Source organism: Takifugu flavidus, chromosome 14 (assembly GCF_003711565.1).
Source record: "Takifugu flavidus isolate HTHZ2018 chromosome 14, ASM371156v2, whole genome shotgun sequence".
Classification (NCBI taxonomy): Eukaryota; Metazoa; Chordata; class Actinopteri; order Tetraodontiformes; family Tetraodontidae; genus Takifugu; species Takifugu flavidus.
Genome location: NC_079533.1, coordinates 14,936,395 through 14,951,038, shown reverse-complemented (window position 1 = coordinate 14,951,038; position 14,644 = coordinate 14,936,395). Strand labels below are relative to the sequence as shown.

At 45.7% G+C, this 14,644-nt stretch overlaps 1 protein-coding gene across 1 annotated transcript in view; it reads right to left on the bottom strand.

Annotated features, from left to right (window-relative positions):
• Positions 1-7,958: 7,958 nt before the first annotated feature.
• Positions 7,959-14,644, bottom strand: part of LOC130537393 (polypeptide N-acetylgalactosaminyltransferase 10-like) — a 36,369-nt gene continuing 29,683 nt past the window's right edge. Inside the window, exons 8-12 of the mRNA XM_057054196.1 lie at positions 13,362-13,469; positions 11,261-11,482; positions 11,072-11,188; positions 10,840-10,989; positions 7,959-10,749 (exon numbers count right to left, since the gene is read on the bottom strand). Of these exons, the coding sequence (XP_056910176.1) occupies positions 10,585-10,749; positions 10,840-10,989; positions 11,072-11,188; positions 11,261-11,482; positions 13,362-13,469 (762 nt within the window). The 3' untranslated portion in view covers positions 7,959-10,584. The remainder of the gene's footprint in view (positions 10,750-10,839; positions 10,990-11,071; positions 11,189-11,260; positions 11,483-13,361; positions 13,470-14,644) is intronic.

Here is a 14,644-nt window from a genome sequence, read left to right as displayed (position 1 = left end):
TCCCAACTCAGATGGTTCGTTCCGTTTCAAGATGAGTTTTGAATTTTCCTTTTTGGGTTCTGATCGCTGTCCGTGGTCCTGAAGCTGGAAACTGTATAAGAACAATTTATAGTCCATTAAAAACCAACATGTTTTTGATATTTGCTTATGTATTTTTTAGTTTTTCTCTTAAGGTCGGCTGTAGTTGACCTTCCAAATGACCTTGGCCTATCTGTGGGATCAAGAGGAAGGTCTCATACATTAAACATTAACAATAGCTGCTGCTATGTTTTTAAAAGTCCATGATCTAAACAATGTGGGTGGTTGTGGGTCATAAAAATACACAAAACACAGCCAAGCGCACTGATGAATTCCACAGCCTCTTTTTTTTGTGTTGTTGCTCTTTTCACTTCCTGCAGCCCTCCAGTCAAATTAATGGACTGGAAACCAGTTTGCCGGCCTGTGATTCACCCTGTCAATCATATGCAATTTCTTCGGACAAACTCTGAGTTTCTCTCTGCTTTCAGCAACATTTCAGCTTTGTATTGAAACTCTCATTCACTCAGTTTAAAAGAACAAAAGCCCACCTTCCTGTGATGTATTTATAAAAAAAGGCAAGGTGCCTAGGGGCTCTAAACAAGAAGAAAAAGCTTAACAACTCAATCAAAAAATGTGATTGAAAAAGAACCAGGACAGCTTTAAACCTTCGAACAAAAAAAGGCTCCTGGACCCAATAAACACAGAGACTAAATCTAATAAAAAGAAATTATAGTTCTCTGAATCAATAGAAGCTAATCAGAATGAAAGAAGTCTCCCAAACCTGCAGGTATTTTCATTGTGTGGTCACGTTGTTTCTGTCTGAATGACTGTTCTAATCCATTCCAGCGCGGATCCAAGGTGCTTTCACACCTGCTGTGTTTGGAGCGCTTCAATAGAATTCTGAAGACAACAGGACTGAAGTGCAGGCAGCGAGCTGTCACAAGCTCACACACATGCTCACCTGCCTGGGTGGGAACCCCGCTTCAAAAAAGGCTCCTATTCACGGAATAACACACAAACACACAGCTACAAACCCATCGAATCCACGGAGTCAGAATCCTTGCGGAATAACTGGAATAACCGCGGTGCTTTTGTCCGGTGGGGGAGACATTATGGAATGTGACAGAAATAATTGCATGGCATCTTTAATCGACGGATTGGAGTCCGGCGTTCACCCCGCAGCTGAGCTTTAACACGCAAACGTGGCAGTAATGGGCCTTAAAACTCAGCCTGCTCTCAGATCTGTTGCTCTCAACAAAACAGCGTCTTCTGTTGCTGCGTTTGATCGATTCTCTCATTGTCTCGGGCGGAGGAGTCGGTGAGTACGACTGCAGTAGCTCAGACCCTGCGAGGCTGGAAAAACCAAAATTTCTACCTTTACTTTCAGGCTTCACACTCAGGCCGCGTGATGTTGGGGTTTACTCTCAGCCTGAATGAGATGGTGTTGCGTGGCATATTGTGTCATTAAATGTTCCCTCTGGCTCTCCCTGAGAGGCAGATGAGGTGATGAAAGTCTTAATTTGTCTCCAGGGTTTATGTGACATGAAAAACCAGATGGAGCCATGAATGAGATTATGACCAAAGTATTAGGCGATTAAAAATTCATTATCCTGTGTGATTTTTTCTGTTTATTACCCGTTAAAAGAGCCTTTGTTGCCCCTTAATATATGATTGTGGCGCCATGAAAGCTAATGTTAAAGTTTCAGAGGTTTACAAGCAAAAATACAGCAAAAGGGAACGAACAAATATCTGCAGCCTTCGGATTCAGATGTGAGATAATTCAATATTCTTGTACAGGCACACTGCAGCGTTTACACTGGTTTGCTGATAAGAATTCCTTGGCCTTGTCTTTACAACCCATCCTTCCACTCACCTCTTCCACACAAAAGACAGATTCTAGCATTAAATGATCCTCACATGGTGGAATTTACCAAAGTATTGCAATGACACCGGTCACACTGACCGGCTGGCAGGTATTTATTTTGCTTTACATTGGCTGCACTATAGGTTTAAATGAAAATTCATGTAATATAGAACATGAAAACTAAATAGAAATATAAATTCTTCTCTTCAAGAACAGGAATCAGTAACTGCATATAAAAGAAGCATTTATCTGACTTCTCTCAGAAGTGTAAAGTCTCTAGATTCAAGAGAATTCAGAAACAGACATTTTTGGCTTCTTATTCATTTAAAAAAAATCCACTAAATGTGGCATTAACTTTATTGTGTGCAGTCCAAATTGCCCTCCAGTGACTGGCAGCAGTGCCTTGAAGAAAACCCTGCTGCTGCCTGGAAATTTAGATGGTCACACTGTGAAAGCACAAATCACATGAAGTCTAATCTGTTCAGCGTTGACGTGCTTGTGGTTTCCCTGCTATTTTGACAGCTGAGTGAGCAGTTGTACAATGTTTTCTGGAAGCATTCAGCCAGGGGGATGTCGAAAACAGCTAAAGCAGAGGTGTTTTTCCTGACTGCAGCATGTGTGACTCCAGAAAGTTATTTGAAATTTATGATTGTAGCATCAATGCATGGACAGAATCACGTGGAGTATCATCATCCAGCTCCTTGCTGAACTCAAATCCTGTTGGTACAGTCAGGAATATTCAAGATAATAAAATAAATGATGCCATGCCATTGATGTTATTGTTTACACGTGTGACTGAGTGTTGTTCACCCTCCCCGCCTCGGGGTGGCGCTGCCACGCTGATTTCTCCCCCCTGTCTGACAGATCTGGCACCTTCTGACACCATCATCATTCCTCTTTCCGACTGCTGACCTGATCATATCTCACTGCGCTGACCGACTGTCGACGTAGCAACGACAGTGACACGACAGGTAGCTGCACACGAGGATTAATGTTCATGTCATTGTTCACGCTAATGTAACAAAAATACAACCGTCCAAACCATTTCCTGTGTTTTCGGCTCAGTTCTTCTGGTTATTATTCAAAGCATTTGTCTGGATAGTATTATTTTTTTGTTTAAGTGGAAATTCTTATCTTATCAGAGGGAAATTAGAGCTGTTTCATTTTGTTTCACCTTAGAAATACGTGGATTATATTAATATCAAATCCAAAGTGCAGCAATTAAGGCAATATTATTGAGACTTTCTAAGAAAAATCCTAGAAATATTAATAAAGACAGTTCAAAGATTCCCTCTGGTGTTTTCTATCTAAAATAAAAAATATTTAAAGTTCATTCATTCTAAATTAAACATGGACTTTTAAACATCGGTACAAATTTGTAACAACCGCAGACAGTAAAAAATAATTATATTTAACGTGAAACTTTGCAGCTGCTTCTCATAAGTTTTATTTTGATGCTTGTAGAAAAGAGAACATGAGTGTGGAGCAGAGATAGCACTGGAACCCTGAAAAACACACTTAAATCTACCTTTTGGGTCACCATTTCTCCATGTTGATGGGTCCGACTTGTGCCACCGAATGTAATCCAACAATGTCAACACTGATAATTCAGGAGGATGGAAGCACGCAGGGAGCTGCTGACAATGCTGGTGAATAATGGCAGGAGCTGAATGCAGGATAATGGAGCGTCCGGCTCATCCGGCCCGCTGTGCTAGGGCCTGAACGGCCGCTGAGAGGGACAAAGACCAACAGCCACAGTGGGAAACACAGAAGCCTTAATTATTTCTGTTGCTGTTAGCAGCTTATGCATCAGTTTAGGAAGCGTCTGGCAGAGTGGACCGAGCGGCCGAAGGGGCGGGTTAGCCGCGCCGCCTCCTCTGAGGCCGAGAGGGCCAAAAAAGTTCTGGAAAACTTGTTCTCTGCCTGAGGAAAGAACACTATTTTGTTCAATTTTCTTTTGTTAAAACTCCAACTACAGTTTTTCTGTGTAGAAATGCATAAATTGGACCCGAGTTATGCAGTTTTCACTGATTCAACTGACTGTTCATGGATCTCAACACCTCAAACTCATCAAACGACTGCAGTCGTGTGATGTTTGAAAAAGCTTCTTCTCTCACAGATCAAGATTTCAGAGGCCTCAGCTACAAAGGGAAAAAAGAGAGAAATGTATAAATAATGAATTTGAAATTCTATCTAATTAAAGCTGGATATCAAACCAATCAGATGGTCGTTGGTGCAATGATCTGATTATCATTCACGGACTTGTTTTTTTTAAAATATTTTGGCTGAAGCCATGCTCAGTTTTCCACAGCTTTCATACCTAAAACACCAGGGACAACAGAAAATGAGAAAATTGTTATTCATGAGTTGCTTTTATTCAGATTTCACTTTGGAGTGTGGTGCAGATGAGGATCAGGAGCGGGGCCGCCTGCGCCTGGCTGCCGGAAGAGGCGAATCCACGAGTTGGGTGTTCACATGGAAGGTGTGAAGGTCCAACGTTGACTCATGCTGGCCGGGTCAGGTTCGGCTGTGGGCGCGCATCACTCGACTCACAGGGAGATCTTCCTCCTGCACACAAACTGCACCTAGAACAAACCAACATGTTCCAGGGGAATTGACTCTCCTCCAGATGCACGCTTCATCCCGTTGCTTCCCACACCCGTCTCCTCTCTTCTCTGCTCATCTCATCGTCCGTGGGATGAAAGTCTGCTGCAGAACGTTCTTCAGAACAGCGGATGTACGGCACCTCAATCAGTCTGATCAGTAATTTATTTTGGTGCTGCAAAAATATTGAAAATATGTGTCCAAACCTCTTCAGACCAGCACATTTTTAGCATTGTGGATAACAGACAGAAAAAGCCAGAACACCTTCAGCGACATTGAAAGGATTTCCTCGGTGTAACAGAAACTTTCATTTTTCTGGACATCTTTGTTCCCTCTCAGCTCAGAATCGGTTGCTCGATCCAATGTTCCCTCTCTGAAATTCACCTAAAACTTTGCCTCTCATCCTCAGACAGAATCTACAGAGACCATCGCAGCTGTTATTTCCTCCTTGACTGTAATCCAAGCAAACCAGAGACCAAAAACCTGCTGCTCTCTGCTTTGTTTTCCTCTCAGTTTTTAATCCGAATCTCCCATTTTGCCATCTGAAGACTTGTGTATTTATTCTCTGCCCCTATTAGTAGTGAAGGGATGTGCGCCCCCCCCCCCCCCCCATGATTTATACAGATAAGACGGGTGAATTTTTACGTAAACGTCGGGCAGACGCAGGTTTGAGGCTGACAGGCGGACAGACAAACGGCTATGAGGGTGACAGCCGTCTGACAGTTTGCTCATCACTGTCTTCAGAGGGGGAGCAGCGCGGCGCCGGGCCTGTAATCACCTGACAGGATCTCCCCACAGTGGTAATCAGTCACAGGCGGCGGTTTGAGTCACGTGGCCCCCACATCTCTGGTTCCTGGGTTGTGTCCAGGGAGATCTTCCTGCCAGTCTGGGTTTAACTCGCACCTGAAACCTTTGTCTTATTATTGATGAACGACCCCTGACAGAGCTTCACTGGCTCTTCTGGACATCACATGACAGGTGTGGATATAGGTGAGCGTGGATAAAGCTGACCTTTGACAGGAGGAGGCAGCGGAGCTGAAGCGTTTGAGAACCAGTCAGAGGAATCACAGAGACGCGGCATCGAGTCTGACCGCCACACGCAGGCTGGCAACAGGGTCGAGCTTCCTCACCATCGTCCCTTTCTACTTCTCGTGGAAAAAACTGCTCACAATTAGGAATTATAGGGGTCTTCTGTTGCTTGTCGGAACAGTTGCCATGGCAACCCAGATAAACAGATGAAGACAAGTATCATCTTTCACCGTGTTCTGTCGTCAGAAAGGCTGACAGATATTTGGAACGGAGGATCATTATCATAAAACTGGGTTTCCTATTTATTGGTTCCTTTTGTGTTACTGAGGCCGCTGCTTTCACAAATATATCATGAATTACACAAATCGACATGGTCGCTCTAAATGACTCTGAACCACGAATAGAAATTGCAGGATCCATCTGAAATCTGGAATAAAAGTTTTGACGTCTTCCGTGCGGGTTTTGGAAGCCATTCTCACTTTCCTGTAATTAAAGATAAACCTCACTCCTCCTCTTCCTCACATATTTGGTTTGTGCGTAGCGCCGTATCGGGCTGCCGAACTTCTCCATCTCCTCTTCCCACACCTAATTTTCTCAGCTCTTCGTTATTATCTCCCCTCTCATCACCTCTGCTCATCCCCCCCCCCCCCCCCCCCCATTCTGCAGTAATAGCTTCTGTCTGTCACCTGTATAACCCAATGAATGTTTGCTCTTTTGTCTTCAACAGTGTGTTGATGGATGTGATCAGGGGACGCTTCATAAGCAAGGCTTTAAGCTTTACCCTTTCGGTTAACATGTTTTCTATTCTGCTACTTAGGACAGCAGGTCAAACACTGACTGGCATCCGCATTTGTATGTGTGTGTGTGTTCTGGAGGTCGAGGTGTGTTATGATGAGTGGAGCTGCAGGTAATTGGCTTGATCTGGGTGCCAGCAGGTCCTCACCTGAATTCTGTTGGGAGGCTGACATGAACTGAAGTGTTTGCACACATAAGCCAGGTTTAGGCGGCTTTTGAGGTTCATTTGAATTCTTTAACACGTTGTGTCCATCCTGCAATGATGTTTGCTTTAAAACCATAATGGTTATGCGTGCGGGATGTTTTTGCCTCTACCCTTTCTGTCCTTCCCTCCTATCACCTCCTCTCCTTATAAGAGTTCTCACAACACCATGACTGAATTGGTGGAGGTCCTGAGAAAAACCCGGTCGTTACGGAAGCATCTGTGCTGCCTGGTGTTCTACACCTGTGGCCGAGGAGGTGATCAGAACACCTCAGGTCAATCATCTCCATGACATCTGGTATTTAATGTATTCAAACTGCATATCTGTGGAAACTGTAGGTATAAAAAAGACCAAATAAGTTAATCTGGCTTCACAAATCTGTGATGAAGGTCTCCACTCGATCCAGGTATCAGTGGCAGTAGTTGAGATTTTAGTGGAAATGAAAGCTCTTTGTAGAAGCTGCAGTTTGTTCCAACTCTGCTAGGTTTCTGGAGAACTACGCTGCATGTTGCAGAAGCGCTCCAGCATAACTGAACATGCAACAACTCCAAATCCTGCAGGTTCTGTTTTCTGCTTCAGCGGATTTAAACTGCAGGTCAACATTTCAGTGCGAGAACGAGCTCCAGCCTGAAGATAAACCGCGGCTTCTCGCCATTGTGATGTCAAAGGTCACGTTCCCCCCCGTCTGACTGCTGCAAACTTGCAGAAATGCAACAAATGAATCAAAATAAAAGGCGCACGTGTAATTTTGCCTCCGCGGCATCTTAGCCTGTCAAACCAGTTCAGCTGTCGGAGCTAAACACACGCTGACGTGCCGTCACTAAGACCTGCTTCCATTTAGTGGTGTAATTGTAGGGCGGATTGGGCAGAGAGGGAACACAATTGGATTAGCTTTATTCTTCCTTTTTAATGAAGTTGGGGTCATTAAAGGAACTAATGGATAGCTTCAGTTAATGTAACAGCCTGAATTTGGTCCCACTTACAGCTCACATGTCTCAGAATGCTGATTATTTGGCAATTACCTGGAAATAAACACATGGAAATAAACAAACCTCTGATCATCTCTGTTTGAGAAGCTGAAATGGTCACTGTTGAAGAAATTGGGGAAAAGTGCAAACTTTCAGACTTTAACAGCTTTGCTGGAGGGCAAATGGGGGCGGGATTAACTCGAAAGCGCAGTGACGCAAACAGGAAGTGACAACAGCAGGAGATTGGAAAGCTGTGGTGATCAGCAGAGATGACGGGATGAGATCAGTCTGGTCCACCTGGGTGAGAAGCCCTGCATCAGCCTCCAGGCCTCGCCGAGGTAACCCCCAGACCTCCAGACAGGTGCATGTTTTGAAGGCTTATCAGTGTTTGAAGGAGATCTGCAACATTTTGTTGCCTGAAGCAGGTTTAGAACCCTGTGATGTGTTTGGGGATGTGTTTACAGATGACGCAGGAGCTTTTTGGAGTTTCTTCCAAATATAGAAACCTTTTATTTGTACAGTCTCAGCAAAAATATCACACCTGTCCATTTGAATTGCACACTTTGTTAAATATCTAAATACACTTTTACAGTTGGACGTCAGTAGAAAAAAATAATTGCATTTTTCTGCTTCAGGTACAAAATTCATATTTTTCAGCACGCCAGAACTCACATGTGCACAAACGTGTGTGATGTCATGTCTATGAAAAAGAAATTGCACACTTTGCTGTACAGACAAGCGCTCTCGGGACAGAAACGTGTTGGTGTGTGAGCAACATCGGGGTTCCTTCTGGGCAATGAAACATCAAAATGTAGAGTTAACTTTAAAAATCCAGCAGACATCTGGGGCGGAGAGATCAATAACATAGTTATTATGCTAAAGACAGGCAATCTGACAGGCTGGAGTCCAAAAGGGCTGATAACGATTTGACCACTTGGGGGCAGAAGACATTTGCAACAACCTGAAAAAAAATCCAGATTAACCATAAAAAGGAAGGCTTAATCCTCTTCACCATCCCTATAACATGTCTGGTTGCCTTTTCTCGCCTCTTGGCCAAGATGAAGAAATTTATTTAGTAGAGATTTCATTTTGTCCATTCTTTTGTGAAATTGAATTTTAAACAGACTGGGATGGAACAAACGGCTAGCAGGAACATCGGAGCGTCTGCCGCTCTAATTTGTCTGGTGTGTTGGCAGCATCTTGACCAATTAATTCCGTTCATTCAACATGTTCGGTTGGCAGCGGGAGCGGCAGTAACAGATGATTCTGATTGGCAGTTCAACAAATGAGGGCAGGACAGGAGATGAGCGTTCAGAAATTTCCTTCTGTGATTTCACACATCTCAGTTTCTGAATCCTCGTCCACAATCTCGTCCCAAGCTAACAAGCTTTTATTTATTGTGTGTGTATCCATGCAAATTCTTGATGTCAGGTTGCCGATCCTATTTTTATTCTAGCTACAGGTCTGAAGGTGGTTCACATCAGGATTGGACCCTATGGTTCCATAAAAATGAAACCATGTTTTGATGCCTGTGTGAGTTCATCAAATAAAGAAACTCTGTAGCATTTGTTTGGCTACTAAAACTTAAACTCAGGGAGAGCTGGGAAATAATAGGGCCAAAAACACATTGCCGTTCCACAAGAATGACACTAAAGTGTGATTTTACGAATGCGATGAGCAAATGTGGACATTTGTGTAGGTTTAGTTTATTAGCTACTGGTGTCTCTATCCTTAATAGTTGAAACTTTGACATGTACCTTCACAAACACATCTGACAAAAAAGTATTTGTTTTTACAGGTTCCTGTTCAAAAAAAGGCAAACTGTCACCTTTAACAAGCTGCAACCAGAAAACATTCTCCAGTAATCTTTAAAACCGAGAACGCTGACAATAAAACACAAAAGAAAACAGGACAGAATGGACAGACTATAAACTTTCCTATTAAACTCTTTGGACAAAACAAGAAAAGGACAGACAGAAGCGTTGACATGAGCATCAGCTCACAGGGCTGGAGTGCATTCAGGAAGAAAGAGAAAAACCTTCAAGGTCTGAGCGTGTCCACATGTTCGCTCACGTAAGTGGTGCCTTCACTGTCCTGCACCAAAGTCAGGCTCAGCCGATGTTTCAGAGAGGTTCAGCAGGTTTCAAGAATAAACGATCACTGGAACGAACACACACTCACACACACGCACGTCAGCTACCAACAAGGCACCCAGATTTCAAGTTTATCATTACAAGTACTTTATGTGTCCGGACCCCCACAGACCCACCCCCCACCCCCCACCTGCTCTTTGCTAAAAGCAACGTGTCAGCTCGGCAGATGGGGTGAATCAGTCACCTCGGACAGCCGGAAAGCCAGGCGCCTCCTGCCATGACGTGACCTCCGCCAGCCCGGCCGAGCGCAACGAGGTCGTTCCCGGCGACCGATTAGCAGGTGAGGGTGCATCAGAGGTGTGACAGCAGTTCCTCCAGCAGCAGCATCACCATAACAACAAACAAGCCTCAAGCCAGCTGAAGCAAAGAAGGATTTAATGGGGAAATACCAGAAGTCGCCTTTTTTCTAAGTCACCTTCCAACTCGGAGTGGGCGGAGCAGCAGACACAACGGCAGGAGGCGGACGAGCAGATTCAAATCCGTGTTTTCGGATCTGCAGGAGAACCAACCTCCTGTCTTCCCCGGGGGAGCATGACAGAGGCAAAAGAGGTGTACGAGAGAAAATGAAGGTGTGCAAACGCGCAGTCACGCAAAAATGGGACACGAGGGCCGGAAGGGCAGAAAGCAGAGACGGAGGCTTGAGGAAAAGAGGCAGAATTACTCCAATTAAAGGTGAAATCAAAGACAGACCCACCACCATCCAAAGCAAATGCTGTTATAAGACAGTCTCCTCACATCAAAGCTCTACTTCCTGTGACTGATATGTTTAACCAGCCTCCCCCCGGTGGTACCCATCATGCCTCGCTCTGACTCCCTGCTCAGCTGTCCCTGGAGGGGCAGGTGTTTGTCTTCAGGGCTGCTCCGAGTCAATGTAAAAACCGCCATTTCACAGCAGCAGGTCGTCGGCATCAACAGTATTTATGATTGTGTGGGGGAGGGGCGGTGGGGCCTTAGTGAGCACCCTGGTTGAAGTGCTCCAGCACGGTGGCGTTGGTCCTCTCAAACACCCACTGCTGGCTGGGGGAGGAAGGATTGCACGTGTTCATGAACACCCGCCCCTCCTTCGGGTTGCTGTCCACGCAGCTGTTACTGACCGGATGATACAGACTCTTGTCCTGCAGAGACAGGAGAGGACAGGAGAGGACACCCGTCACCAACGTCTACAAAGTGGGGATGGAAACAGCAGTGTTGTGGGCGTCGCCTACCTTCCTGTAGCGCCAGAATTGGTTTCCCTTCATGCCGTGGCAGTCGTACAGAGTCACCGGGCTGTTGTTGGAGACGGCGTCAAAGCAGACTTTCTTGGTGTGCATGGGATCACCAACCCGAATGTCTTCTCTCCAGCCGAAGGTGAACACCTGAGGAGGGGGGAGAGACGAGTCCAAGGAGGGGTGATGCAGCAGTCTGCAGACAACAAAGTAGCCAGATTTCCCAGCTCACCTGTCCGTGGCTCCAGCCCCCCTCTCCCCGCCCCTTCAGGCAGCTCTCCATCCAAACGGGACTTCCTGAAGCAAAGTGTTTGGTCTCCAAACACTTGCCGCTGGCCACGTTACGGATCTACAAGATCAGATTTTTGAACCGTGAACTTTGTGAACAGTGAGGTGGAGAATGACCAGGAGGCGGTCGTACCTCTCCCCAGGCTGCGGCGGGAGGCTCCACCGGTGGGTAGTGTTTGGGCAGGTCCCAGGCCACCTTGGTCATGAACCACTTGAAGCTCTTACAGTTGAGCTGGCTCCTCAGATCCTTCTGGACGGCCATGTCACCCGCCGCCAGGTGGCGGTATTCAGGCCGGCGCTGGTAGATGTACTCGGCGTATTCGTCCATCCACACCTCAGCCACCCGCTTCAGGTTCTGAAAATCAAAGAGGTCTTTCATTCAGCTTATGCTGTTCTGACCCATCGGGCAGCTGCAGAGTCATTTCATCCACACGTCATCGAGCCTTTTTTGTGTCCACTGTAAAAATTGATTTTTATGGATCCCTGTTTTTCCTCGAGCGATTAAACATGGTAATTAGCCCACTTATATTTTGTGGGCAGCAGTATTTGTAGACGCCACTGTGCGACTGGGGGAAGCAGCGAAGAGTGTAAATTTACAAGTCAAACCGGCTTGTTAGCAGATCTGCCTGCTATTTATTGAAACACAGACGCAGCCACCGTCGCTACATCCTGCCGTTCTTCATGTTTTGACTGATCCGACATGACAGAGTGATCAAAGCGGCTCTGGAGGAAGGCGGCCAGTCACACAGGACCCGTCGTCCTCTCCCAGAAGGGGAGAGAGAGCAAAAATAGAAGTGACTTGTCTCTAATCATGAAGCGGCTACAACACTGAACTCAATTTACGGATCGGCTTCAGAAAAGATGAAATTCCTCAGAATCTTGTTCCTTTCTGTAATGCTCTCTCACATGTTAATCGTAACTGATAGAACCTTTTAAACTACAGGGAGAAGAAAGGACTTGATTCTCAACTGTGTCACACATTTTGGTGTCATTCTTATCTTCAGTAAATCTTCAAAAATGGGGAAAAAAGGGGACAACGCAAAATGTGTTCTGCAAAAAACGAAAACAAAACCTCAAACTCCTGTTTAGCGGGTGATTTTGTGCACAAGAGACTCCTCAGTCCCAAGAAAGCGTCGATCATTTTCCCTGAGTGGCTCATTCCGCCTGCGTGAAATCACGTCATGTCAGAATGGATTGAAAAAGAGTAGCGGCAGAAAGAAAGTGTAAGCAATGAGCAAAGAAGCGCCGGCGCCTTTTTCAACAGCTTATTTCACCTCAGACAATTGCGAACATAAAAGATTTACGCTTTAGCAATGTGAAATCTATCCATCTAAAGTCTGTGAGGTGTAAAGAAGGAGAAAAAAAGAGCCACCGTGTCTGAGAATACAGATGCTAGCAGCTGGGAGGGAATGAATGGGGAAATAAGTGAGAAAAAAATGGTGCGCTGAGCCTCCCAGTAAAGTAGAAATACAAATCTTCTGGCCATTGGTACAGATGTAGAGGGAAAATTCCCTCCAGCTATGCACCTACAAAGCCACACACACACACACACACACGTCTGGTTGAGATTATTGCCTGCAGCAAAACGCACACCTGTCAGGTGAAGTGAACCTCAGCGACGCCAACTCTTCCACGCTGACTGGACCAGCTTTACCTGATGCAGGTGTTGTAGCGTAACATAATATAAACACATGCTAATTCATTACATGGCACCATTACATAGGCAGCACCTGGAACTTCAAGTCTATTAGTAGGAAACCGATGAATTGAGTTTAAAAATGCCTAAATAATCATGACTGTTTGAATCTCTGGAATCCAATAATCTTCCTCTCCTCAAAGAAAGCACAACCACAACTGATCGCGTCTAGAGATGATACCATATATATATACAGTATATATAGCCAAACCTTCCCGGTCTAACCCCCCGAGCTGTCAAACCTCAGAACTGGCGATATTAAACAGACTTGAAAATGAGGCAGCTCTGCACGCACAAGCATGCACGCACACACGCTCGCCCCTCACTGCTCAGTTCATTGAGATTTCCTCTGTTGACCTTCTTCTTTATTCTGTGCAAACAGCATCAACAGACGGAACACACCAAGCAGATTCATGCCAACTGATGGGAACCCTGTTCAACCCTGATTTAGTCTTCTGTGAACACACTCACACACACACGACCACGTTGGACCTCGAGGTGTTCAACATAAAAAGCACAAAATGTGCTAGGGACTCACCCTGGCTAGGCTGACCCCGCCGGGAACTTTGTAGGGGACGTACTTCCTGTAGATGTGTCCTACCCTGGAGCAGGGGGTGTCCTCCATGCGACCACCGCACATCCAGACCTGCAGCGACGCAGGGATCAAACAAGCAGAGACAGAGAGCATGAACCCGCGGACATAATGAGTGAGAGGATGGCTGAGATAGAGTGTAATCACGGACGGACAAAGATGAGAGGTAATAAAAGCCAGAGTGGAGGTGCGCAGTTAGCATCTGCAGCTTTTACAACTCTATTAATAAAACCTCTGGCTGAGGTTCCTCACAAGCCCTTTGATGTTCCCTCTGCAGGCTGCAAACACACGTACGAGTCAGTCATACTTAGCTAGACGACAAAGACTCGAATTGGATTTGTTACGCTACTTTTGGAAAGCAGAGGCACCTTTCAAGGCTACACTGGCTGAGCGTACTTCTGTCAGCGGCGTGTTGATGTGAAGAATATATCATTACCAATTTGTTGCTGTTTGCAAGGCTGACTTTGACGGGATATGCGAACGAACGTGATGGTTAACCTGCCGAGATTCAAGACGAACTCACAGTTGAAGTCTGCCCTAATTCCCTGTTTTAGTTGAACCACGGGGGAGCCCAGGGCGGTATTTATGTGTGTTAGATATGTTAGAGAAGTGTCCAGAGAAATACTCTGATGCAGGAAGCTTCTTACTGTGCCACGACAACCACGCTGGGTTATTCATTCTTTGCTTGACCCTTCTTGCCACCTCACAGCACACCCTCCTCTCTGAACTCCTCGGTCTTATAGTCGACTCCCTGTCCTGTTGAGCCCCGAATCTCTCAGGTGTACTGTAGGGAAATAACTTTCACAATTTCATTTTCTCACTGTGGTGCTTTAATTCAGATTGACAGCCATGCACCAGTCACAGGGGGGCCTGAGTTTAAGTAATAAAGGAGAAAATGTTGCCCCCTTCCCCAGACGGAGCAGATGATTTCCACTATGGTGATACGCTGTATGTCCTGTGAGTGAGCCTCCACAGTGGAGATCAGCTGGTTGCTATTTCCTTTCAATTACTCCTTGTCGACTTTGTTGAAGCCACTCCAGCTGGAACCAACACAGTCTGAGGGAGGTAACTGATCGAATCCACCTCCTCCACATCTCGCTGTAGGGAACGTCTGACCTGCCTCTGACGAACCCTTCCAATCGTCTTTATCCCTCACTGAAACACTTGAGCTTAATAACCGGCGCGCTTTGCTGCCGAAGGGATCAACAAGTGGAGTCCAGAGCCCCGAG